Source organism: Myotis davidii, unplaced genomic scaffold, assembly GCF_000327345.1.
Source record: "Myotis davidii unplaced genomic scaffold, ASM32734v1 scaffold599, whole genome shotgun sequence".
NCBI lineage: Eukaryota > Metazoa > Chordata > Mammalia > Chiroptera > Vespertilionidae > Myotis > Myotis davidii.
The window spans coordinates 1,041,742-1,059,809 of NW_006290772.1; the positions used below are offsets into that span (position 1 = coordinate 1,041,742).

General features: G+C 59.7%; 2 protein-coding genes across 2 annotated transcripts in view; one reads left to right on the top strand and one right to left on the bottom strand.

Annotated features, from left to right (window-relative positions):
• TMEM204 (transmembrane protein 204) overlaps nt 1-7,611 on the bottom strand; it is a 21,572-nt gene extending 13,961 nt beyond the window's left edge. Inside the window, exons 1-2 of the mRNA XM_006763927.2 lie at nt 6,630-7,611; nt 1,241-1,396 (exon numbers count right to left, since the gene is read on the bottom strand). Of these exons, the coding sequence (XP_006763990.1) occupies nt 1,241-1,396; nt 6,630-6,909 (436 nt within the window). The 5' untranslated portion in view covers nt 6,910-7,611. The remainder of the gene's footprint in view (nt 1-1,240; nt 1,397-6,629) is intronic.
• IFT140 (intraflagellar transport 140) overlaps nt 1-18,068 on the top strand; it is a 94,275-nt gene that overhangs the window by 64,891 nt on the left and 11,316 nt on the right. Inside the window, exons 19-25 of the mRNA XM_006763928.2 lie at nt 13,445-13,622; nt 14,413-14,603; nt 15,102-15,197; nt 15,555-15,687; nt 15,786-15,929; nt 16,581-16,709; nt 16,856-17,038. Coding sequence (XP_006763991.1) covers nt 13,445-13,622; nt 14,413-14,603; nt 15,102-15,197; nt 15,555-15,687; nt 15,786-15,929; nt 16,581-16,709; nt 16,856-17,038 — 1,054 coding nt within the window. The remainder of the gene's footprint in view (nt 1-13,444; nt 13,623-14,412; nt 14,604-15,101; nt 15,198-15,554; nt 15,688-15,785; nt 15,930-16,580; nt 16,710-16,855; nt 17,039-18,068) is intronic.

Consider the following 18,068-nt stretch of genomic DNA (forward strand, 5'->3'; position numbering starts at 1 on the left):
TCTCAGAATCAGCCCAGTGCGGGGCAGACTTCCTCCCTGCTTTGCAGTTGGGTAAACTGAGGTGTGGATTGGGTCACATGGATAATAAATGATGGAGCCAAGATACAATCCAGTCCCCTTCGCGCCAAACCCCGCGCTCTCCTCCGGTCGGCCCTCAGCTGCCCCTGCTGCGTCCAGCCTGGGGCAGGGACCTGCTCAGGACCACACCACCTCCCATTCAGGGCGCAGGAGGCCCTTCCGATTCACACCCAGGCGCTTCCCGCACACGAACACCTGCCAGCCTCAGCCTCCTGCTGGGAATTGTTCTCCCGAAGGATGGGGCTGGGACCCATTATTCCTAGAATGATTCACTTCGGACTTCCCAGCGTTCCTTCCACTGGGCTCGCTGGAACTGCACCTTCAACACTGGGACAAGCTGCCATTCTCCGCCAGGCACGTCAGCTACTAGTGTCTCCTGCCCCGGCCCCTTCGTCAGCCTCTTCCCCCTGGGACCACGGGCCGAACCTTTCCCCGGTAGGTAGTGGAAAGCCTGAACATCCCCGGTTTCCACGGTGGTTAACCCCGAGCCAGCAAGAAGGAGCAGAGGCCGAGAGAAACCAGCAGAGCGGCCCCTCACGGTGCCTCCACGGCCACCAGGGCACCTCGGAGCAATTCCACCATTGACACCACCGCTCGCACCCGAGACCACAAGGTGTGCTCATGCCCAGCCCCACTTCACCCTCCAGCCACCCCCCGGGGCTGTGGCGGCTTCCAAGTTGTCCCAGAGGCTCAGTCCCTGGTGGCTCTGGTCCTGGCTGCCCTGCAGAAAAGCGGGGCTGCCTCCTCTCACCAGGCATAGGTTCAGATGGCACTCGCCCCCTGCCCAGGGCAGGCTGCTGCACCCCTCCTCCGGCTGCTGCACCCTCAGGAGGGCGTGAACCCAGGCCACCGCCACACGGCCCGCAAGGGGTAGAGAAAATGCTAGATGCTGAAGACTTTGGAAGACAGCACGTCATCTCCGAGTCAGCACCTTGTCTCAAAATGGAAAAGGGCCGAGGGCCACGCTGGAGATACAAAACCACTCTGCTCAGATCCTCCCACGCCCTATCCCGTGTGCACGTTCCCGTTGCTCCTGCCCCCAGGGACGGGTGGGGCAGGAGGGTGACCCAGGGGCCGCTGTGGCAGTAGGAGGCCACCGTGGGCCTTCCAGCCCCAACAGAAGCTGCCGCTGGTTTGCCCCTCAGGGCCCAGGGGTACTTACTCGCCAGCTGGAACGCAGCAGCCATGGCCTCCTCCCAGCACTGGGAATCCGGCGACATGAGGGGCAGGCCCGTCAGCCCCAGGATGAAAGTGAGCTGGCCCGCAGCAAGGGCCACCGTGGCAACCAGGTTGCAGGCTCGCATCATGTCGAACTGCACTGGAGGGTCCAAGAGGAAAGAAGGCAGGTGGTCAGCGCAGGCGGGCGGCTCAGGGTGCGTCTCTCTCTCCTCCTGGGGCTCATCCCTCTCTGTCTGCACTGACAGCCTCACTGAGCTCCCTCTGCCCCCCAACCCAGGCTCCGTGCACTCTGCTCCCCCACCCGCACCCAGTCCAGGAGTGAGGTCCAAGGGACATATACACAGGGCAGAGGGAGCACAGAGCAGTGCTGTGGGTGACCCGCAAAGGCCAGGGGCAGGGGCATCAGGTCCCTTCCCGGCGACCCTTCTGGGCAGTTAAGGTGGCCACCACAGAGCCAAGTGAGGTCTGTCAGCCTCCGGGGCCCCCGCCCCCCGCCCATGTCAGGTGGCGAGGGTTTCTGTGGCTCCCTGTCCCTGCCAGGTGACAGTCACAGTTGGGCTTGTGCAGCCTGAGTCGAGTGGAGGTGCTGTGCCGCTTCCCGCCATGGAGGGTGCGCTCCTCCTCCCCATTGTGTCTCAGCTGCTTCCTTCTTTCCATCCATCTGTCATTCTCAGCCTGAAGGGTTTCCCCTTCCCCAGTCCCAGGCCTCCTCCCAGTGCCCTGGCCTGGGGGTGGCACCACTGGCTCTGAGGCCAGATGGATGCCAGAGGACAGTAGCAGAGGCACTGCTTCTGGGAAGTAAGAGCAGATTCTAGGAGATCCCAGAACCGAGGGCCAAGGGCAGAGAGAGAGAGAACGAGAGAGAACATGCCACTAGATGCATGACAGTCACCACCAAATTAACTCTTTCACCTTCCTGAGCACCGTGGGTCCTGCTCTCTCAATCACTTTTCTGCAGGCACAGCCCCTACCCAGGTGGGCTGTACTTCCCCATGATTGAGCTCACAATCTGGAGTCTTCAGAGCAATCACAGAAACAACTGCCATCACTATAAGACTGTGGTCGGCAAACTGCAGCTCGCGAGCCACATGTGGCTCTTTGGCCCCTTGAGTGTGGCTCTTCCTAAGCCTTAGGAGTACCCTAATTAAGTTAATAACAATGTACCTACCTATAGTTTAAGTTTAAAAAATTTGGCTCTCAAAAGGAATTTCAATCGTTGTACTGTTGATATTTGGCTCTGTTGACTAATGAGTTTGCCGACCACTGATATAAGCCCTTCACAGGACCAGGAGGCAGGGGTTGGGCGAGGTTGGGGAGCTCCAGTGTGCCAGCAGGGCCAGGCCTGGTCTGGCGGTGGGTCCAGGGCTGGGAGGAAGGAGCAGACACGGGGCGGAGAGAGGCCGCAGTGCTCTGAGCCTTAGCACAGGGGCGTGTGCTCACCGGGGTCTGCGATTTCCTCCCCTCCCCCAAGGCTGAGGCTGGGGCTCCTGCCTCCTTCTTCACACTGATTATCTTTGCAATTATTTTTGCCATTTATATGACTGTACAGAGGCTCTGCTTCTCTAAAAGATGTAGAATTTAGGGGGCGGAAGTGACCTCATAGATGAGGGTGTTAGACATGACGGAGGTTAACAGCCAGACCCGGAGAAGTCCGTCCGGTTTCCCAGGCTCGGCCTTGCAGGTGAGGAAAGACTTGAATGAACTGCTGGCTGAGGAGGGGAGTGGCCTGGGGTGGACACGGGCACCAGGGAGCACGTGTTGGTGCAGTGTGACCACATGACCGAGGCTGGGAGAGCCAGGAGCTCAGCACCAGGGACCTGGCCGATCCCTCCCCGTGTTCCGCCTGCTGCCCTGCCCACCCGGGCATCCAGCTTCGTCCTTCTAGCAGCTCTGTGTGCACAGCCCTGCGCTGCACACCCAGCAGGGGCTCCAGGTGGCGTCCCCAAGCTCACAAGCCACCACCTAGGCCCTGCCCAAGTCCTTGAGGATCCTTATTGCAGATGTGCAGAGGCTTAAAGGATGGAACATGACGCTCAGAGACTCGCCATGCGGCCTGAGGAGACTCCTCTCTGAGCCGTACTCCCTTCCCTCGGAGGCTGGCACCCACCATGCCCAGGCGTCCTACAGGTTCTAACACTGCCTATGTCATAGCCTGGGCAGCAGGACCTGAAATTTTTTTAATATATTTTTATTGATATTAGAGAGAGTGGAAGGGAGAAAGAGAAACACTGATGTGAGAGCGAAACATTGCTCAGCTGCCAACTGCACTTCCCCCCACCACCACCACCAACAGGGATCAAGCCTGAAACCCAGGCCTGCGCCCTAACTGGGAATCGAACCAGCAACCTCCTGGTGCACTTGACGATGCCCAACCAAAGGGGCCACACCAGCCAGAGCCAGGGCCTGGCTGTTAAGGAGCCCAATGTGAATGTGGCACGGATGTCACCTGGCCGGGCAGCAGTGGTACACACCCGATCCACCTACATTTCCAGGGAGACGCAGGCCCCCCACCTGGGGCCGGAGAGCATCAAATCGCTAATGGGCAGGGCATGTATCCAGGATTTAATTATGTTTATTCATGATACAGCTCGCTTCAGAAAAAAAGCATCAGGTGCCTGACAGGATGCATGAAATACGGAAAGATGAAAAATGACGGAGAAAACAGGACCAGAGTAAGACGGACACCGGAGTTAGGTTGTGAGATCTCTTTGGGAGCCAAAGGGGGCCCTCAAGTCTCCCATGTTCCCCCCAAACCTCACAGCAAGGAAAAAGCCACCTGGTCCGTAATAAAAGTCAGGATCGCTGCGTCCTGCCCAGCAAGCATCCTCAAGGCGGCCCACTGGATCTGAGGGCAGCTGGAGGACCTGGACTGGCCCCTGTGCCCCTGCCCAGTTTGCTCAGCACACCCAGCAGCACAACATCCCTGACCAAGGGATCGAGTTATGTGTCCTCCAGATGTTTGCCACAGGGCGTCGCCAGGACCGCTGGCTCAGAGCTGCCCGGAGCTTCCTGCTGTCCCCAGCCGCTGCCCTGGCTGCCTGCGCAAGGTCTGGGATCTCTAGGGCAGCCTGGCTCTCTGGGCGAAGCAGGACCAGTGATGTGTGACCAGGGACATGCGCGTCCCCTTGGCGTCCCTAGATGGGTCCTCGGGATTGAACTGTGCACCAGACGTCAGCTCCGCAACCCAGACCCCACCGCCCCATCACGGACGGACAGGATCATTTGACAGCGACAACTGGCTGGTGTGGAGGTGTTCATGCAGAGGCAGCAGGCATCGCCCAAGCACTCCCTGCTTCTTCCTCCCAGTCTCTGTGCCCGGCTAGGTTGTGGGCAACGCGTGGGCTGGGTTGTTCATAGGAGCTAATGGAACTGGGCTCTGGCTTGATTTAAGGTGGGGGAAGCCCCGGCTCCAGGCCACCAGGGCCAGGATGCCGGCTTGCGGCTCCCTGTTCATGTCACAGGGACCTGGTGTGAAGTGGGCTCACTTTGCTCAATTCATAGTTGCTCAAGAGAAGCTTCTGTAGACATTTCCCTTGTTCTGGGTAAATATCTGATGCTCAGAGATCCATTAAGGGTAGCTGCCACGGGCACCATAGTAATGGCAGGAGGATATTTTAAAAGTTGGTCAGGCCCTGGCCAGTGTGGTTCGGTGGTTAGAGTGTCAGCTTGCATACTGAAGGGTCACAGGTTCAGTTCCCAGTCAAGGGCACGTACTTGGGGTGCATGTGGGAGGCAACCAGTTGATGTGTCTCTCTCACATCGATGTTTCTTTCTCTCTCCCCCCTCCTTCCCTTCCACTCTCTCTAAAAAAATCAATGGAAAAATTATCCTCAGGTGAGGATTAACGGAAAAAAGTTGGTCAGGGAGCTTAACAGGTGATCTGGGACGGACAGCAAACCAGGGCGGGTGAGTGGGGTTGCTCAGGACATGTGGCAGGGCAGGAGGGAAGCGCAGCGTGGGCTGGCTGTGTGGGGGTCAGGAGGACCCCTGTGGGTCCTCCTGGCCTGAGGTGACCAGTCCTTAGCATGGGGACAGGGGGAGTAGACACACAGGGAGGGCACCTAGTCAGCATGGGGGACTGTGGCAGGAGTCCTTGAGGCCCAGGGCTCCCCCTCCCATGCTGGGCCACTGGCTTCCGTTGCTCCTCAGGACAGTCCCCTACCGGAAGGATTGTTCTCGACCAGCCAGTTACAGACACCCCAGTCCATCTGCCTCTGTCCAGTTCCCCACAGACTCCTGAGTTCTGAGAGCTCATAGAAAAGTCTGAAGTCATTCGTGCACTTGGTCTATTAAAGAGACGTTTTGCTCCCTACTTGCCGGGCAGATAGCCACCCTTCGGACAGACACCCCCTCGGGCTGTGGTGCGGGACTCTGAGGAGACAGAGTGGGTTGCGTGCCCCCAGGAACCTCGGCTGAGCCCGTGCTTCCTGCAGCCTCCGGTTTTTGCCTATGAAATGGGACGACATCCTCCCCGCCACCCCCACCCCCCGGGCTCCCTCACAGGCCGGGGTTCTGAGCCACAGCAGTTGGGAACAGCCACCCAGCGGGCACCTCGCATGTTGGCGTTGCTTGAAGACTTTGGGGACCCCTCGACAGCATCTAGCAGAGGCCCCGCTGCAGCCTCGTGTGTGTCACATTTCCTTAGAGACACGCTTGGTCCTCAGAACGGATGGCACCCACCTGCGAGTTAGACCCTCTCGGTCACTGGGAGACTTCGCCCATCAGCCACCGTGGCTGCGTAGGTGAACCCTTCCCTCTGGGACACGCAAACCTGACCCTACTTTCAAAGTCGGGTTCCCAGCTTCCCGAGCAGGGACAGACCCAGTGCTCCGCGTGGCCAGCCAGGGCCCGCGACGCCACGGAGGGGCAGGGGGGCCGGGCGCTGCAGCGGGCCGGTGTCCCACCCACAGTCAGCCCTCCTGGGTCTCCCCTGGGCTGCCTACCGCCGTCACCACCCTGACCACTGTGGAATGAAGTCAGAACTCAGCCATGTGTCCTTCAGCTTCTTGTTTATTTTTCTCGTTAACCATCTTAATTTCCACCAGGAAAAAAAAATGTATGTTTCTTGGTTTGGTTAATGCATTTGCTCTTTAGCGTGTGTACGCCCGAGAAAAGCCCACTGCTGCGTGAGGAGAGCTCTGTCGTGAAGGACAGGCTGGCTTGAGCTGAGGAGGACTGAAGTGTGCCTGTGGCTTGCCAGGGGAGGGTGGGCATGGAGCTCGGGGGCCCCCCTGGTTCCCCAAGAGCCAGCGCTGCTCCTCAGACCAAAGCACCCCCCACCCGTCAGCAAACACTCCACCCATGTCGTCTGCATGCCTCGCAGGGCCAGCGGGCCCTACCGCCCTAAAGGAGACAGGAAAGCGAGCACTTACGTTTGACGGTGCCTCTGGACTCCTGGAAGCCTGCGGCCTCAGAGCCCCAGCCCAGGGCCTCGCACTCCCTTGTGTCCGCCTGTCCGGGCCTGGCCCCGGGGTTCGGCCCGCCCCGGGCCCTGTCCACCAGCCAGCAGGACCTCCAGAGCCCCACGCTTCGCTTGCGCCCGTCCTCCAGCGTCTGGTACACCCAGTTGGGGGTGAAGGCTGCCGCATTGTTGAGGATGAGAGAGACCAGGGCCACCAGCACGGCGGTGGCCACCAGTTTCTGGACAGTCATCACTGACGGCTGGTGCCAACCGCTTGTGGAGAAAGTCCCGGTCCTGGTCAGTTGCTGTGGCCTGGGAGAACCAAGACGCGCTAGGGGCGGCTAGAGGACATCACCGTTCATTCTTGGAGGGTTGGGAAGGCCCGTGCAACAGGTGCCGGTGAGCCCACCTCACGGTCCTCCTTACCCGCCTTCCTGCACCTGGAGCAGGGACAGACCTGCTCTGCAGGCGACTGCGTGGCCCATCCCGAGAAGGAAACAGGGCACCAGCGAGAGCCCAGAGTCCTGAATGCGCCGTCGTCCTGGGGAGCAGAGGCCCAGGGAGACGGGCAGCCTCTTGTCCCCCACGCGGGAGAACACAGAGTGACGGGAGAGGAGAGACAGGCAGCAGCGTGGTGTCAGCGGCCTCACTCCTTACAACCAGCTGCGCTCCGAGCACAGCCCGTGCGGTAGGCAGGCACTGAGCAGGGCCGCGGGGAGCAGTGCGGGTTGAGCAGCCTCTGTGCTGTCTGAGCCCCTGCCTGGTGCCTCCAACACGAAACGGCTGGTCCTGGAAAGCAGAGAGCCTGCTGTGGGGAAGTATGTGAGTGTGTCGGTGTGTGTGTGCGCGCCCGCGCACGCGTGCATTCTCCCCCTGTGTCTCAGCAGAGAGGAAATGGTTGTTTTTGAGGCTGTTTTTGGTGAGCTGGAGGGCGTAGCCAACTGCAACAAATAGCTGCCTGTGCAGCGGCCAGACACTAACAGGATGTGTTTCCTGATAGGAAAGGCAGGGGGGCCTTCTGAAGTCCTGCTCCATGACCCTCCTCCCCGGCTCCTCCCCATCTTCCTTTCCAAAAGGGAGGGCTGGGGTGCTGGCCCAGAACAGGACCACGGGCCCACCTGTCTGTCTGGGCCGTGGCCAGCCTGGCACTCGGGTGCTGCCCCCAGCGCTCCAGGCAGTCTCCCGTGCTGGGTCTGGGACAGCGGCAGGAGGGTCAGGGCAGGCAGCACGCTGGTGACCAGTCGCCCACCCAGCCCTCCGTTGTTCCTCAGCACAGAGGTACTGCCAGCCCACGGTGTGCCAGCTCCGCCCTTGTCCCAGGGACGTGCAGGTGGAGGAGGGAAACGCTCAAAGGGGAGAGCAGCAGAGGAGGGCCGGGCGTGGTAGAGGGCCCCCTGAGACGGGCCTTCGTGTCCCAGCTCAGACCCACTTACTGCCTAGATCTGGCGGGCCAGGGACTCCCTTGGAGAACTACCAGACCAGGACGACATCCTTGAGATAGGAGAAGGTGGCGCTCTGGACATTCCGCACAGGGCACCCAGCGAGGCCTGAAGGGGACTGCATGTGGGGTCTGGCCTGGGCTGTTTGCTGCTGATGGGAATGTCAGCCTGCACAGCGGATAAGGGACCAGGTCCGTCACGGTGGTGTGTGCTGGACCTCGAGCTGAGCCGTCAGCTGCTGGGGCTTCTGCAGGCCTTCATCTGTGCTGCTCAAACCCCTCCGGACCCGCCGACCAACACAGCGGGAGGGTCTGTGCCATCACCTCAGAGACCCCGCCCAGTGCAGGGCAGTCAGCCAGCCGAGGCCCCAGAGCAGCTGTATGAGCGAAAAGGAACGTCGGCAGCCTGGTCCGTGGGCTTTTGCCGACAACGTGAACCCCCTGAGCTCCAGGGAGTACAGCACGTGCCTTGACTGTTCACTGTCTTCACGCGCTGCCCCAAGGTGTAGGGACCACCAGTACCCTCACAGGAGAGAAAGTTGGGGCTCAGAGAGGTCACAGAGATGATGCGATGACCTCAGCGGGGGTCAGCTGGTCTGGTCTCCCCAGTCCTCACCTTTCACCTCCCCACTTCTGGAGCTCCGGAGAGTTCCCAGCCGTGGAAGCCCTGGCCCTGGGTGCTATCCGTCCCAGGTGTGCTCAGGGCCCCTGGGTACCGCATGGGGCCGGTGGGTGCCGCACACAGGGTGAGGCTGCCCACCCCACTAAGTCTGCATTCCTGAAAGGCAGGGTGTCTTGGTCTCAAGAAACGTCTGTCCAAATTCTCTGAGGAATTTGACCTATTTTAGGCTTTTCCCCACTTTCCATGGCTTGTGCCAGGAGCGAAGCTGCTGTTCCCACCCCCTTCCCTGTGGTCCTGCCTCTCGGTTCCCGGGACTGGATGGGGGAGGGCCTGACAGTTTGGTCTGCCCTCATTCCCACAGGCAGCCCGTTCTCTCGGGAGGCCTTGAGTGCACAGAGCAGTAGGTCGAGGCCTTGAAAAGGCAGTTTTCCCGAGGATCAACTCCCCGCCTTGTGGATGTAAATCACGGATTCTTAGCGAGGCTTTAAAGGGCTCGTTTCTGACAAAAAGCAGCACATGGTCTCAGAAACAAAGCTCTGGCTCCGCTTGCCTACGGAGCAGCCACTGGGCCAGCTCCATCCAGCTGCTTCCAGGGCTGGGCAGGGAAGGTTCCAGGATCCTCAAGGGACTCTGTGGGGTTGTCAGGCCCTGCCCCCTCAGTCACTCCCCCGGATTCTGGCTCGTGGTGGAGGGGGTGGGGCAGGGAGAGCAGCAGGCCGGGTAGCTGCTGGACTTGAGTTAGGAGTGACCCTGTTCTCAGAGGACACCCCCCAACATCCATCTGTCCATCCTGTGACCGTGGGGGTCCTGTGGGGGATGGAAGCCGGGCCATGGCCTTCCTGTCCTCCAGAGTTCCTGATCTTGGGTCCTGCGTGGGGTCCAGGGCAGCGCCCGCGAGTGCCTCCCGTTCCCGCACACGGGCAAACAGGCCTGCTTATCTTAGAGCAGAGAGGCGGGGAGATTTGGCAGCAGAGTGTGTGCTGCTGGCAGAAGATGAGGCCGTTAATCCTCCAGTCATCCATGCTCTGGCAGGGGGTCTCCATGGAGCAGCTGAGAAGAGGGGCCTCTGGGGCGGGTTCTAGCAGCTTCTCGGAGGACAGGCTTTCCAGAAAGTTGGGCGGGATCCAGGCCGGCCCCTCGGCTGCCCGGCTGCCTCGCCTCGCGCGCAGGCGTCTCTCTGAGTTGATGCAGTGCAGATGTGTGTGCTGTCCACGGACTGGCTCAGACAACAGGAAACTCAGTGCTTGGATGGAGACCGGCCGTGTTTGCTTCTTGGGGTGTATGTTGGGTGCACAAACCCCAGAAACGCACACTGGAGCTGGAGCTGCCCATGGAGAGGCAGCTGGTGCTGATGCTGTGCTGGGGGCCAGCCAAGGACTCGGCGGGCCTTTGGGCCGACGTTCTCGCTGTCCCGCATTCAGCTGTGTGGGGAGGCGCCTGCCCGCTGTGGGTCGCTTGGGCAGCCCGGCCCAGCGGGACACACAAGGATGTGCTTCCAGCACACGCTTTCTCGAGCTTCCACTTGGTGGAGATTTAAATCCAAGGACAGAGCCCTTTGTCACATACGTGCACACAGCATGTCCGATGCTTCTTTAGTCCAGGGAGGCACCACGAACCCCAGTCAGGTCAACAGGGCCCGTCCTCTTCTCCCGAGAGCGCTCGGTACCGGCAAAGCACACAGCCGCTGCACGGGGAGACGCGAAGGTCTGCCCGCTGGGAGAGAGCCGATCCGTGGCTCCCAGGTCTCTGCTTGTACAGGTTGCTTTCCAGTTTAATTGGATTCAGATACCAACCATCTGCTTTCAAGGCAAGGCAGAGGGAAGGGGGAGGGGACAGAAGAGGTCACCCTCAGCCCCCATCATCACCCTCGCACTGGTCTCTTACACCCTTGCCATAGAGTATTTTAAATGAGGTTCCAATCATGTGACATCTTTTGGAAAGGGAGCATAAAAGGCCCCGTGTCACTCAGCCTATGTGGCTCAGTGGTTGAGCCTTGACCCATGAAGCAGGAGGTCACGGTTCGATTTCAGTCAAGGGCACATGCCCGGGTTGGGAGCTCGATCCCCAGTAGGGGGTGTGCAGCAGGCAGGCTATCAATAATTCTCTCTCATCATTGATGTTTCTCTTCTTCTCTCTCTCTCTCCCTTCCTCTCTGAAATCAATAAAGATATTTAAAAGGGGGGAGGGCATGTCTAACCAGGGTCTTGCACAGCAGCCCGGAAGGCCAGGATGAGCCCAAACGCCAGACTGCTACCCACTGCCCAGGGCTGCCCACGCCCACTCGGGGGCCAAACCTTGGAAGCACTGAGGCGTTTTTAACAGGGAATGAGCAGCCTCTGAGGAGAAGTGACAACTCCTGCCAGGCCCGTCAGTGGAGAGATTGTGCAGAATTGACTAGGAGCTGTGGGTGAGATTCCAGATTGGAGCCAGGACGTGGTGCCTTACTCGCTGTCATTTCCAGGACCCGCGAGCGGTATGTCGGAAAGCCTCATCGCTGGGTCCGACGCTGCCTCCTAGACCCCCAGGGCCCCAGCGAGCCCCCGCCGCAGGAGGGGTGGCCCCAGGCTGCATCCAGATGTGTGTTTCTAGACAACTGGCTTCCCACCCGTGGTGCTTCTGCGTGCATTCCCACTAGCCCATGAGGACGAGGGAGACAAGCTCGATTTTCCGCTTACTGTAAGGAAGGGCGTGTGGTACAGGGAAGGTGATTTCTTGCCTGAAGCCACTGGATGGGGAAGGGGCAGGAGGGGCTGACTCGGATGTCGCCGCAGCATGGCTGGCCCGGGCAAGAGACAGCGGCCGCCCCTGAGCTTCTGCTCTCAGCACCTGTTCATCCGAGTCCGAAGGAGAGGAGTGGATTGCGGGGTGGCTTTTGCCCATTGAAAGCTCTACCAGTGGCTCCAACCCCAGAAGTCACTGCCGGGTCCTGTTCCTCAGCGCTGTGGGAAGGCCCCTGTGAGGTTACCAAAGGGGATTGAGCTCCAACGTCCCCTCTCACAGGCCTGTCTCAGCCAGGCCATGGCCACACCTGGGGCGCGTCACCCCTGCCCTTTCGGCCGTCCCTCCGTAGTTACATCTAGTGGATTTTAAAAAGTTCCAGCAGGACCCACGTAGAGCCAAAAACATACAGAAGTATACGTTTGCTCGCAGGAAAGGGCACCTAGCTGTGTAGCGTTGAGACCACAGACACCCACAGTGAGGCCCATCCCACTGGACAGACTCCCAGCTTCCCATCTCAGGAGCTGTTTTCACCCCAGTTATGTCCATGTCAGGAAGCCTTCCCTCGTCCATCCTTGGGCTACGCTCAGGCAAGGCCATTAGGTAAATGCCCACGGCACCGAGGCTACAAGCTGGGCCCTGCACACGGAGCACCCCTACCTCACCAGGACCTTGGCCGCGCCTCTCAGAGGCCCCTGTCCTGAGCCTGTGAGCAGAGTGGCCCAAGTCCCTCGTGCTGCTCAGCTGAGCCCAGGTGGGAGGGAAGCAGCAGCGCCAGCCCACCTGCTCCAGGGGCTGCCCTGCCTGAGGCCAGGCTTCATCTGAAGGGAGGGCCCCAGAGGAGCAGCTGGGGATCGTGTGTGAGTCTGTTTACAAGGGTATGCGTGTGCATGAGCATGTGGTTGTCCGTACCTGTGCCTAAGTGTCAGATGCATGTACATGTGTGTGCAGGCCCATGTGTGTATAAGCATGTGCACGGACCGCAGGTTTTATGATAGGAAGACATCCATTTGGTCCACAGGAGATGATGCAGTGAGCGCAGTGGTTAACCTTTGCCTTCATGTGTGGAGCTCACACCTGGATGTTTGGAAAGGGCCTGGGTCTGAGCTCAGGGCCAATCGGCCTGAGGACCACCCAGAAGGAAGGGCCGGAGAGCGTCCTCTCAGGCAGCCCCTGCAAGGACACTGGATTGAGTTTTGTGGAGCCTCATCATTCTTGCAGCGTGGCGTCCGGGGTCTGAAACCATTTCCAGACTCACCCTGAGCCTGGGACCTGCCAGGGAGTGGGGCAGGAGCCCAGGTCAGTGTCATCAGGAGTGAACACTGCAGAAACCTTACAGTGAACAGGAGGAACCTGTGCCCCTGAACCTTTGATGGGGTGCGCCCAGCTGAGTGCCTGGTGACACTACGAGGCTCGTGGGGATGGGCCAGGAGTCCTGGGGACCTGCAGGGCAGCTCTTCGGTCCCACTCCTCAGCTTGCTCTGCAGGCTCCCAGACCTCACCCCACCAGCTCTGGGATAGGGGAGGGGAGGGGCTGTCATGGACCCCCTGTGGGTGTGATGGGTCTGGCCAAGAGAAGCCAGTGTTTGCTGAGCAAATGGACCTACTGAGACAGGAGAGAGACGGCATTTGTCAACCTACAAAGAAGGCCCTTCTCTCTTAATGGGACTGCATCCTCCTGTCCACTGCAGGGGAAATGCAGGAATCCCGGGACTGTGGGAGGGACCCTGGTATAAGGAGCCGTGTCCCAGGGCTGCTCAGGAGCAGGTGCCGTGAGAGGTCGTGCACCAGTCATGGGACCCGGGGGGCACACACGTTTTCTTCTGGGGGGTATGTGACCCCTAGTTTGCCATGTTTTCTGTGGATGGAACCCATTCAACTCCCATTTGTCTCCCTTCTTGATGACTCTGCCTGTCCACCTCGGTCCCCTGCGCTGCCTGGCATTGGTCGAGATGGGGCCAAGGTTGGGGGGCTGGAAGTTAATGGAGCTGCTTGTCCTCTATCGCAGTGAGGCTGTCTGGGAGAACATGGCACGCATGTGTGTGAAGACCCAGCGGCTGGACGTCGCCAAGGTGTGCTTGGGCAACATGGGCCATGCACGCGGAGCGCGAGCACTGCGGGAGGCGGAGCAGGAACCAGAGCTGGAGGCCCGCGTGGCTATGCTGGCCATACAGCTGGGCATGCTGGTGAGTCAGGCAGCGGACGGACGGGCCCGCTGTCCGGAGGCTGCTCCTTGCTCCTTCGCCAGCTGGGCTCTGGGGCAGAGGGCCTGGTCGTAGAGGCGGGCCCACTGCTGGCTTTCGGGGGTGCCTGCTTGCGACCTAAGAGGGAAGGCCATGGTATATTTTTGTCTGGCCCATTTGGTTACAAGTAGCACAAACCCTCTTAAACTAGCTTAAGGCAAAAAGGGGATGAGGTCCCCAAGGAGCCCCCAAGGCCCCTCTCCCCTCTGCCAGGTCTCCTGCCTGCCCTGCATGTTCATGGAGCTCATGGCCCATCGCACCCCAGGAGGCCTCGGGAGACTGATAGACACAGGAGGCAGAAGCTGAGTGCCAGGTGGGGTGGGGGTGGGCTGTGGCCGGGGCAGTTCAGATGGCCTGCACCATGTGGGGGTGGGGGGACACCCCCTCTGAGAGGAGGGCTGTGGGGCACCCATGTGTCTGCTACATGGGAGAACTGAGCACACCTGAGTGGTCAGCCCGTGGCCCCTGGTCTGCAGGGGTGAGCGCAGGCTGCTCTGAGGGCGTGGCAGCGGGCCGGCAAAGACATCCCCACTGGACACAGGCCTGGGTGGGCTCAGCTCGTGGAGATGGGATGCCACATCGGCATGCAGCATTCATCGTGTAGGTCTTAGAACACAGCCTGAAGTGTCCGTCTGTCCTCGGTCATGGGCTGGTTGGCAGCACGTGTGGCGTCGGCGGTGGGTCGTGTGGGGGCCAGAGCAGTGGCCGCGCTGACATGCACTCCCTTCTTCAGGAGGAGGCTGAGCAGCTGTACAAGAAATGCCAGCGCTACGACCTTCTCAACAAGCTCTACCGGGCCTCCGGTCAGTGGCAAAAAGCCATAGAAGTCGCCGAACACCAGGACCGCGTCCACCTGCGCACCACCTACTACAACTACGCCAAGCACCTGGAGGCCAGCGCTGACTGCAGCCTGGCCCTCAGCTAGTGAGCGGGGGGCTCTCCCACACCCTGGGACAGACCCTGGTTGCCTCTTGCTTTTTTCTCTGCCCCAGTGAGGTGGCCAAAGAGGTTCTCAGAGGAAGAGTCTAGATAGAGGCACCTTCTTAGGGCATGTGGTGACCTCAGTGGGTGTCTTCCAAGGGGAGCTTGAGCTGTTGCTTTAAGAGAACCTCAGAGGCAGGGCCTTGGCTTCCCCTGGCTGCCTCGGGCCCTGGGCATGCTGAGACCTGGGCTCGCTGGTGGCGTTGCTGCAGCCCCAGTCCAGCGTGATGCCTCCCAGGCAGTGCTGGTGGTGGTGCCTGGGGGCCCGGCCACAGCTGAGCCCTCTCTAGGGCAGGCCCAGAGCAGCGAGGAAACCCCACTGTCTCCTGGCAGCGGGTCCATGGGCCACAGAGCTGTAGGCAGGAGAGAGGCTCAGGCCTGTTTCCGTGCATGCAACATGGCTGAGACCGTGGGAACCAGCTGCTCCCTCTCCTCTTGCAGCTACGAGAAGTCAGACACCCACCGCTTTGAGGTGCCCAGGATGCTCTCGGAGGACCTGCAGTCCCTGGAGCTCTACATCAATAAGATGAAGGACAAGTGAGTGTCCCCCATGGGGACATGCAGGGGAAGCTGGGTTGGCTTATGGGGGCCGGGGGCCCAGGGCTGCTCAGGGAACCTCCTCCTGGACCTTTACATGTGAGAGTGTGCATCACCCTCTTGGTCCCTCAGAGCCAGATCCTAGGATGCTGGGTGGGGAAGGTCGATGGGGGGGTCGCAGGGAAGGAACCTCTGGACATGGTTCCTTCAGACCTCGGGGACCTCACTCTTGTCCGCCAGCTTCCACGCCTCCTGGCTGCGGGCCATGGGAAGTGTACTCTGAGGGTGGCATTTGGGACCCGGGGCTCATTTCCAGTGGGAGTGGGGACCTGAGGGATCCCTGTGGGCTGCTCGCAGGACCCTGTGGAGGTGGTGGGCCCAGTACCTGGAAAGCCAGGCAGAGATGGACGCCGCGCTGCGCTACTATGAGCTGACACAAGACTACTTCTCCCTGGTCCGCATTCACTGCTTCCAGGGCAACATTCAGAAGGTAGTCGCGTCCTGAGAGTGGGCCCTGTTGGGGAAGTCGACCCTATGGGGGGGAGTGAGCTGCAGGCAGACCACCGGGTCTCTCTGCCCGTTTTCTAGGCTGCCGAAATCGCCAACGAGACAGGAAACTGGGCTGCATCCTATCACCTGGCCCGGCAGTACGAGAGCCAGGAGGAGGTGAGGCAGGCAGTGCACTTCTACACGCGTGCCCAGGCCTTCAACAACGCCATCCGCCTGTGCAAGGTAGGTGGCCACGTGCAGCACACACGGAGCAGCGGGCGGAAGCTGTGACACCCAGGCAGGTGGAAAATGGGAAACGGTGCTTTGTCATCATTTCCCACAGTCGATGACGAGATTTCCAAACAGAAAAGGTGGAGAATTGTATCATGAGCATCGATCGCATCGCCCACCTGGGCTGGCTTCTACCACTCAGGCCGCACTCTGCCTGTCACACTGGTCTCTGCCCCTCCTTCCCCATCTCTGCTCTCCCCTGCCTGATGGTGTTTGTAAAGCAAGGAGGAGTCACTGTGATGTCCCCGGGCTCCTGAGCCCGCGCTGAGGCTGGCTCACTATGGCCTTGTCCACAGGCGGCCTTTCACAGAACGCTGCTGCGCACTGTGCATCCATGACAGCGTTCCCGCCCAGGGCCTCACTCCTGGGAAATCCAAAATGTGCAAAGCCCTCACGTAAATTAGTTCCCACAATGTTCTGTATAATAAGGGGGAGAAGGAAACCTCTGAAAATTCTGCTACACTCACCCAGTAAGACATGACACGCATTGGAAACCACGATCACGTGGATTGGTGTGTGTCAAACAGGGAAGATGGGCCCTGCACGGCAGCATTCGCAGACCGGAGCAGGGACCTCTGAGCCCTGCCCGCCCCCTTCCCACAGGAGAATGGCCTGGATGACCAGCTCATGAACTTGGCCCTGCTGAGCTCCCCCAAGGACATGATTGAGGTGGCATGCTACTACGAGGAGAAGGGCGAGCAGATGGACAGAGCGGTCATGCTCTACCACAAGGTGAGGGGCGGCCCTGCCCTGGACCCGAAGGGGGGCAGCACGGGGCTCCTGGGAACAGGAGACTTGCCTGGGTGCAAGGGGACCACGCCAGCGGTCTCCGGATCCAGGCGTCCGGCAGCTGCTCAGAGCTCCCCTGCCGTCCACAGGCCGGCCACTTCTCCAAGGCCCTGGAGCTGGCTTTTGCCACCCAGCAGTTTGGGGCCCTGCAGCTCATCGCAGAGGACCTGGATGAGAAGTCAGACCCTGCCCTCCTGGCCCGCTGCTCGGACTTCTTCCTTGAGCACAACCAGTATGAGAAGGCAGTGGAACTGCTGCTGGCTGCCAAGAAGGTACGGAGACGGCCGGGTCCCCGCCAGGCCCACTCGCGGGCCCCGAAGCCCCAGGGCCACCATTTCCACAGGCACAGGGCACTCGGCTTCACTGTCCCGTGATTGCAGGAAGGCTGGCTGCGGCCTCCCTAGGGTACAGGGCCGAGAATAAGCCCACCCTTACAGCCGACCCGAATGAGGACTCACTGCCCATTTCACCCGTGTCTTCAAATTACAGCTAGGGAGTTCCACTGGTCTTGTTTGTGTGTGTGACAGAATGCACGCAACAAAACTTACAACTTACCATCTTAGCAGTTTTTTAAGTGTATAGTCCAGCAGCAGTAGGTGCACGCACATTTTCATGCAGCCAATCTCTAGAACTCTTCATCTTTGCATCTTGTCCCCATTAAACAACTACCGCCTCCCCCAGCCCCGGCTCCCTCCGTTTACTTCCTATCTCTACGAACCTGACTGCTCTGGGGGCAGCGTGTGAGTGGAGTTACCCAGTTCTCGCCCTTTTGTGACTGGTTTATTTCACTGAGCAAATGTCCTTGAGGTTCATCCATGTTGTGACATATTGCAGCATTTCCTTCCTATTTAAGACTGAATCATATTCCACATTTGCCTATCCATTCACCCATAGATGGACACTTGAGTTATTTCTGTTTTTTGACTATTGTGGATAATGTGGCTATGAACATCGGTGTACGAATAACTCTTAGAGGCCCTTCTTTCAATTCTTTTGGGTGTTTATCCAGAAATGGAATTGCCAGATCATATGGTAACTGTTTTAATTTTTGAGGAACTGCCATGCTGTTTTCCACGGTGGCTGCACTGTTTACATTCCCACCAGCAGTGCCCATGGGTCCCCATGTCTCCACGTCCTCACCAATATTGTTATTTTTTAGGTCAGTGGTTCTCAACCTTGGCTGCACATTAGAATCACCTGGGAATCTTTTTAAAATCCTGATTTCTGGGCCTCATCCTCCGGAAACTCTGTTTCTTTGTTATGGGGTGGGGCCACAACATTAGTAACAAAGAAACAGAATGT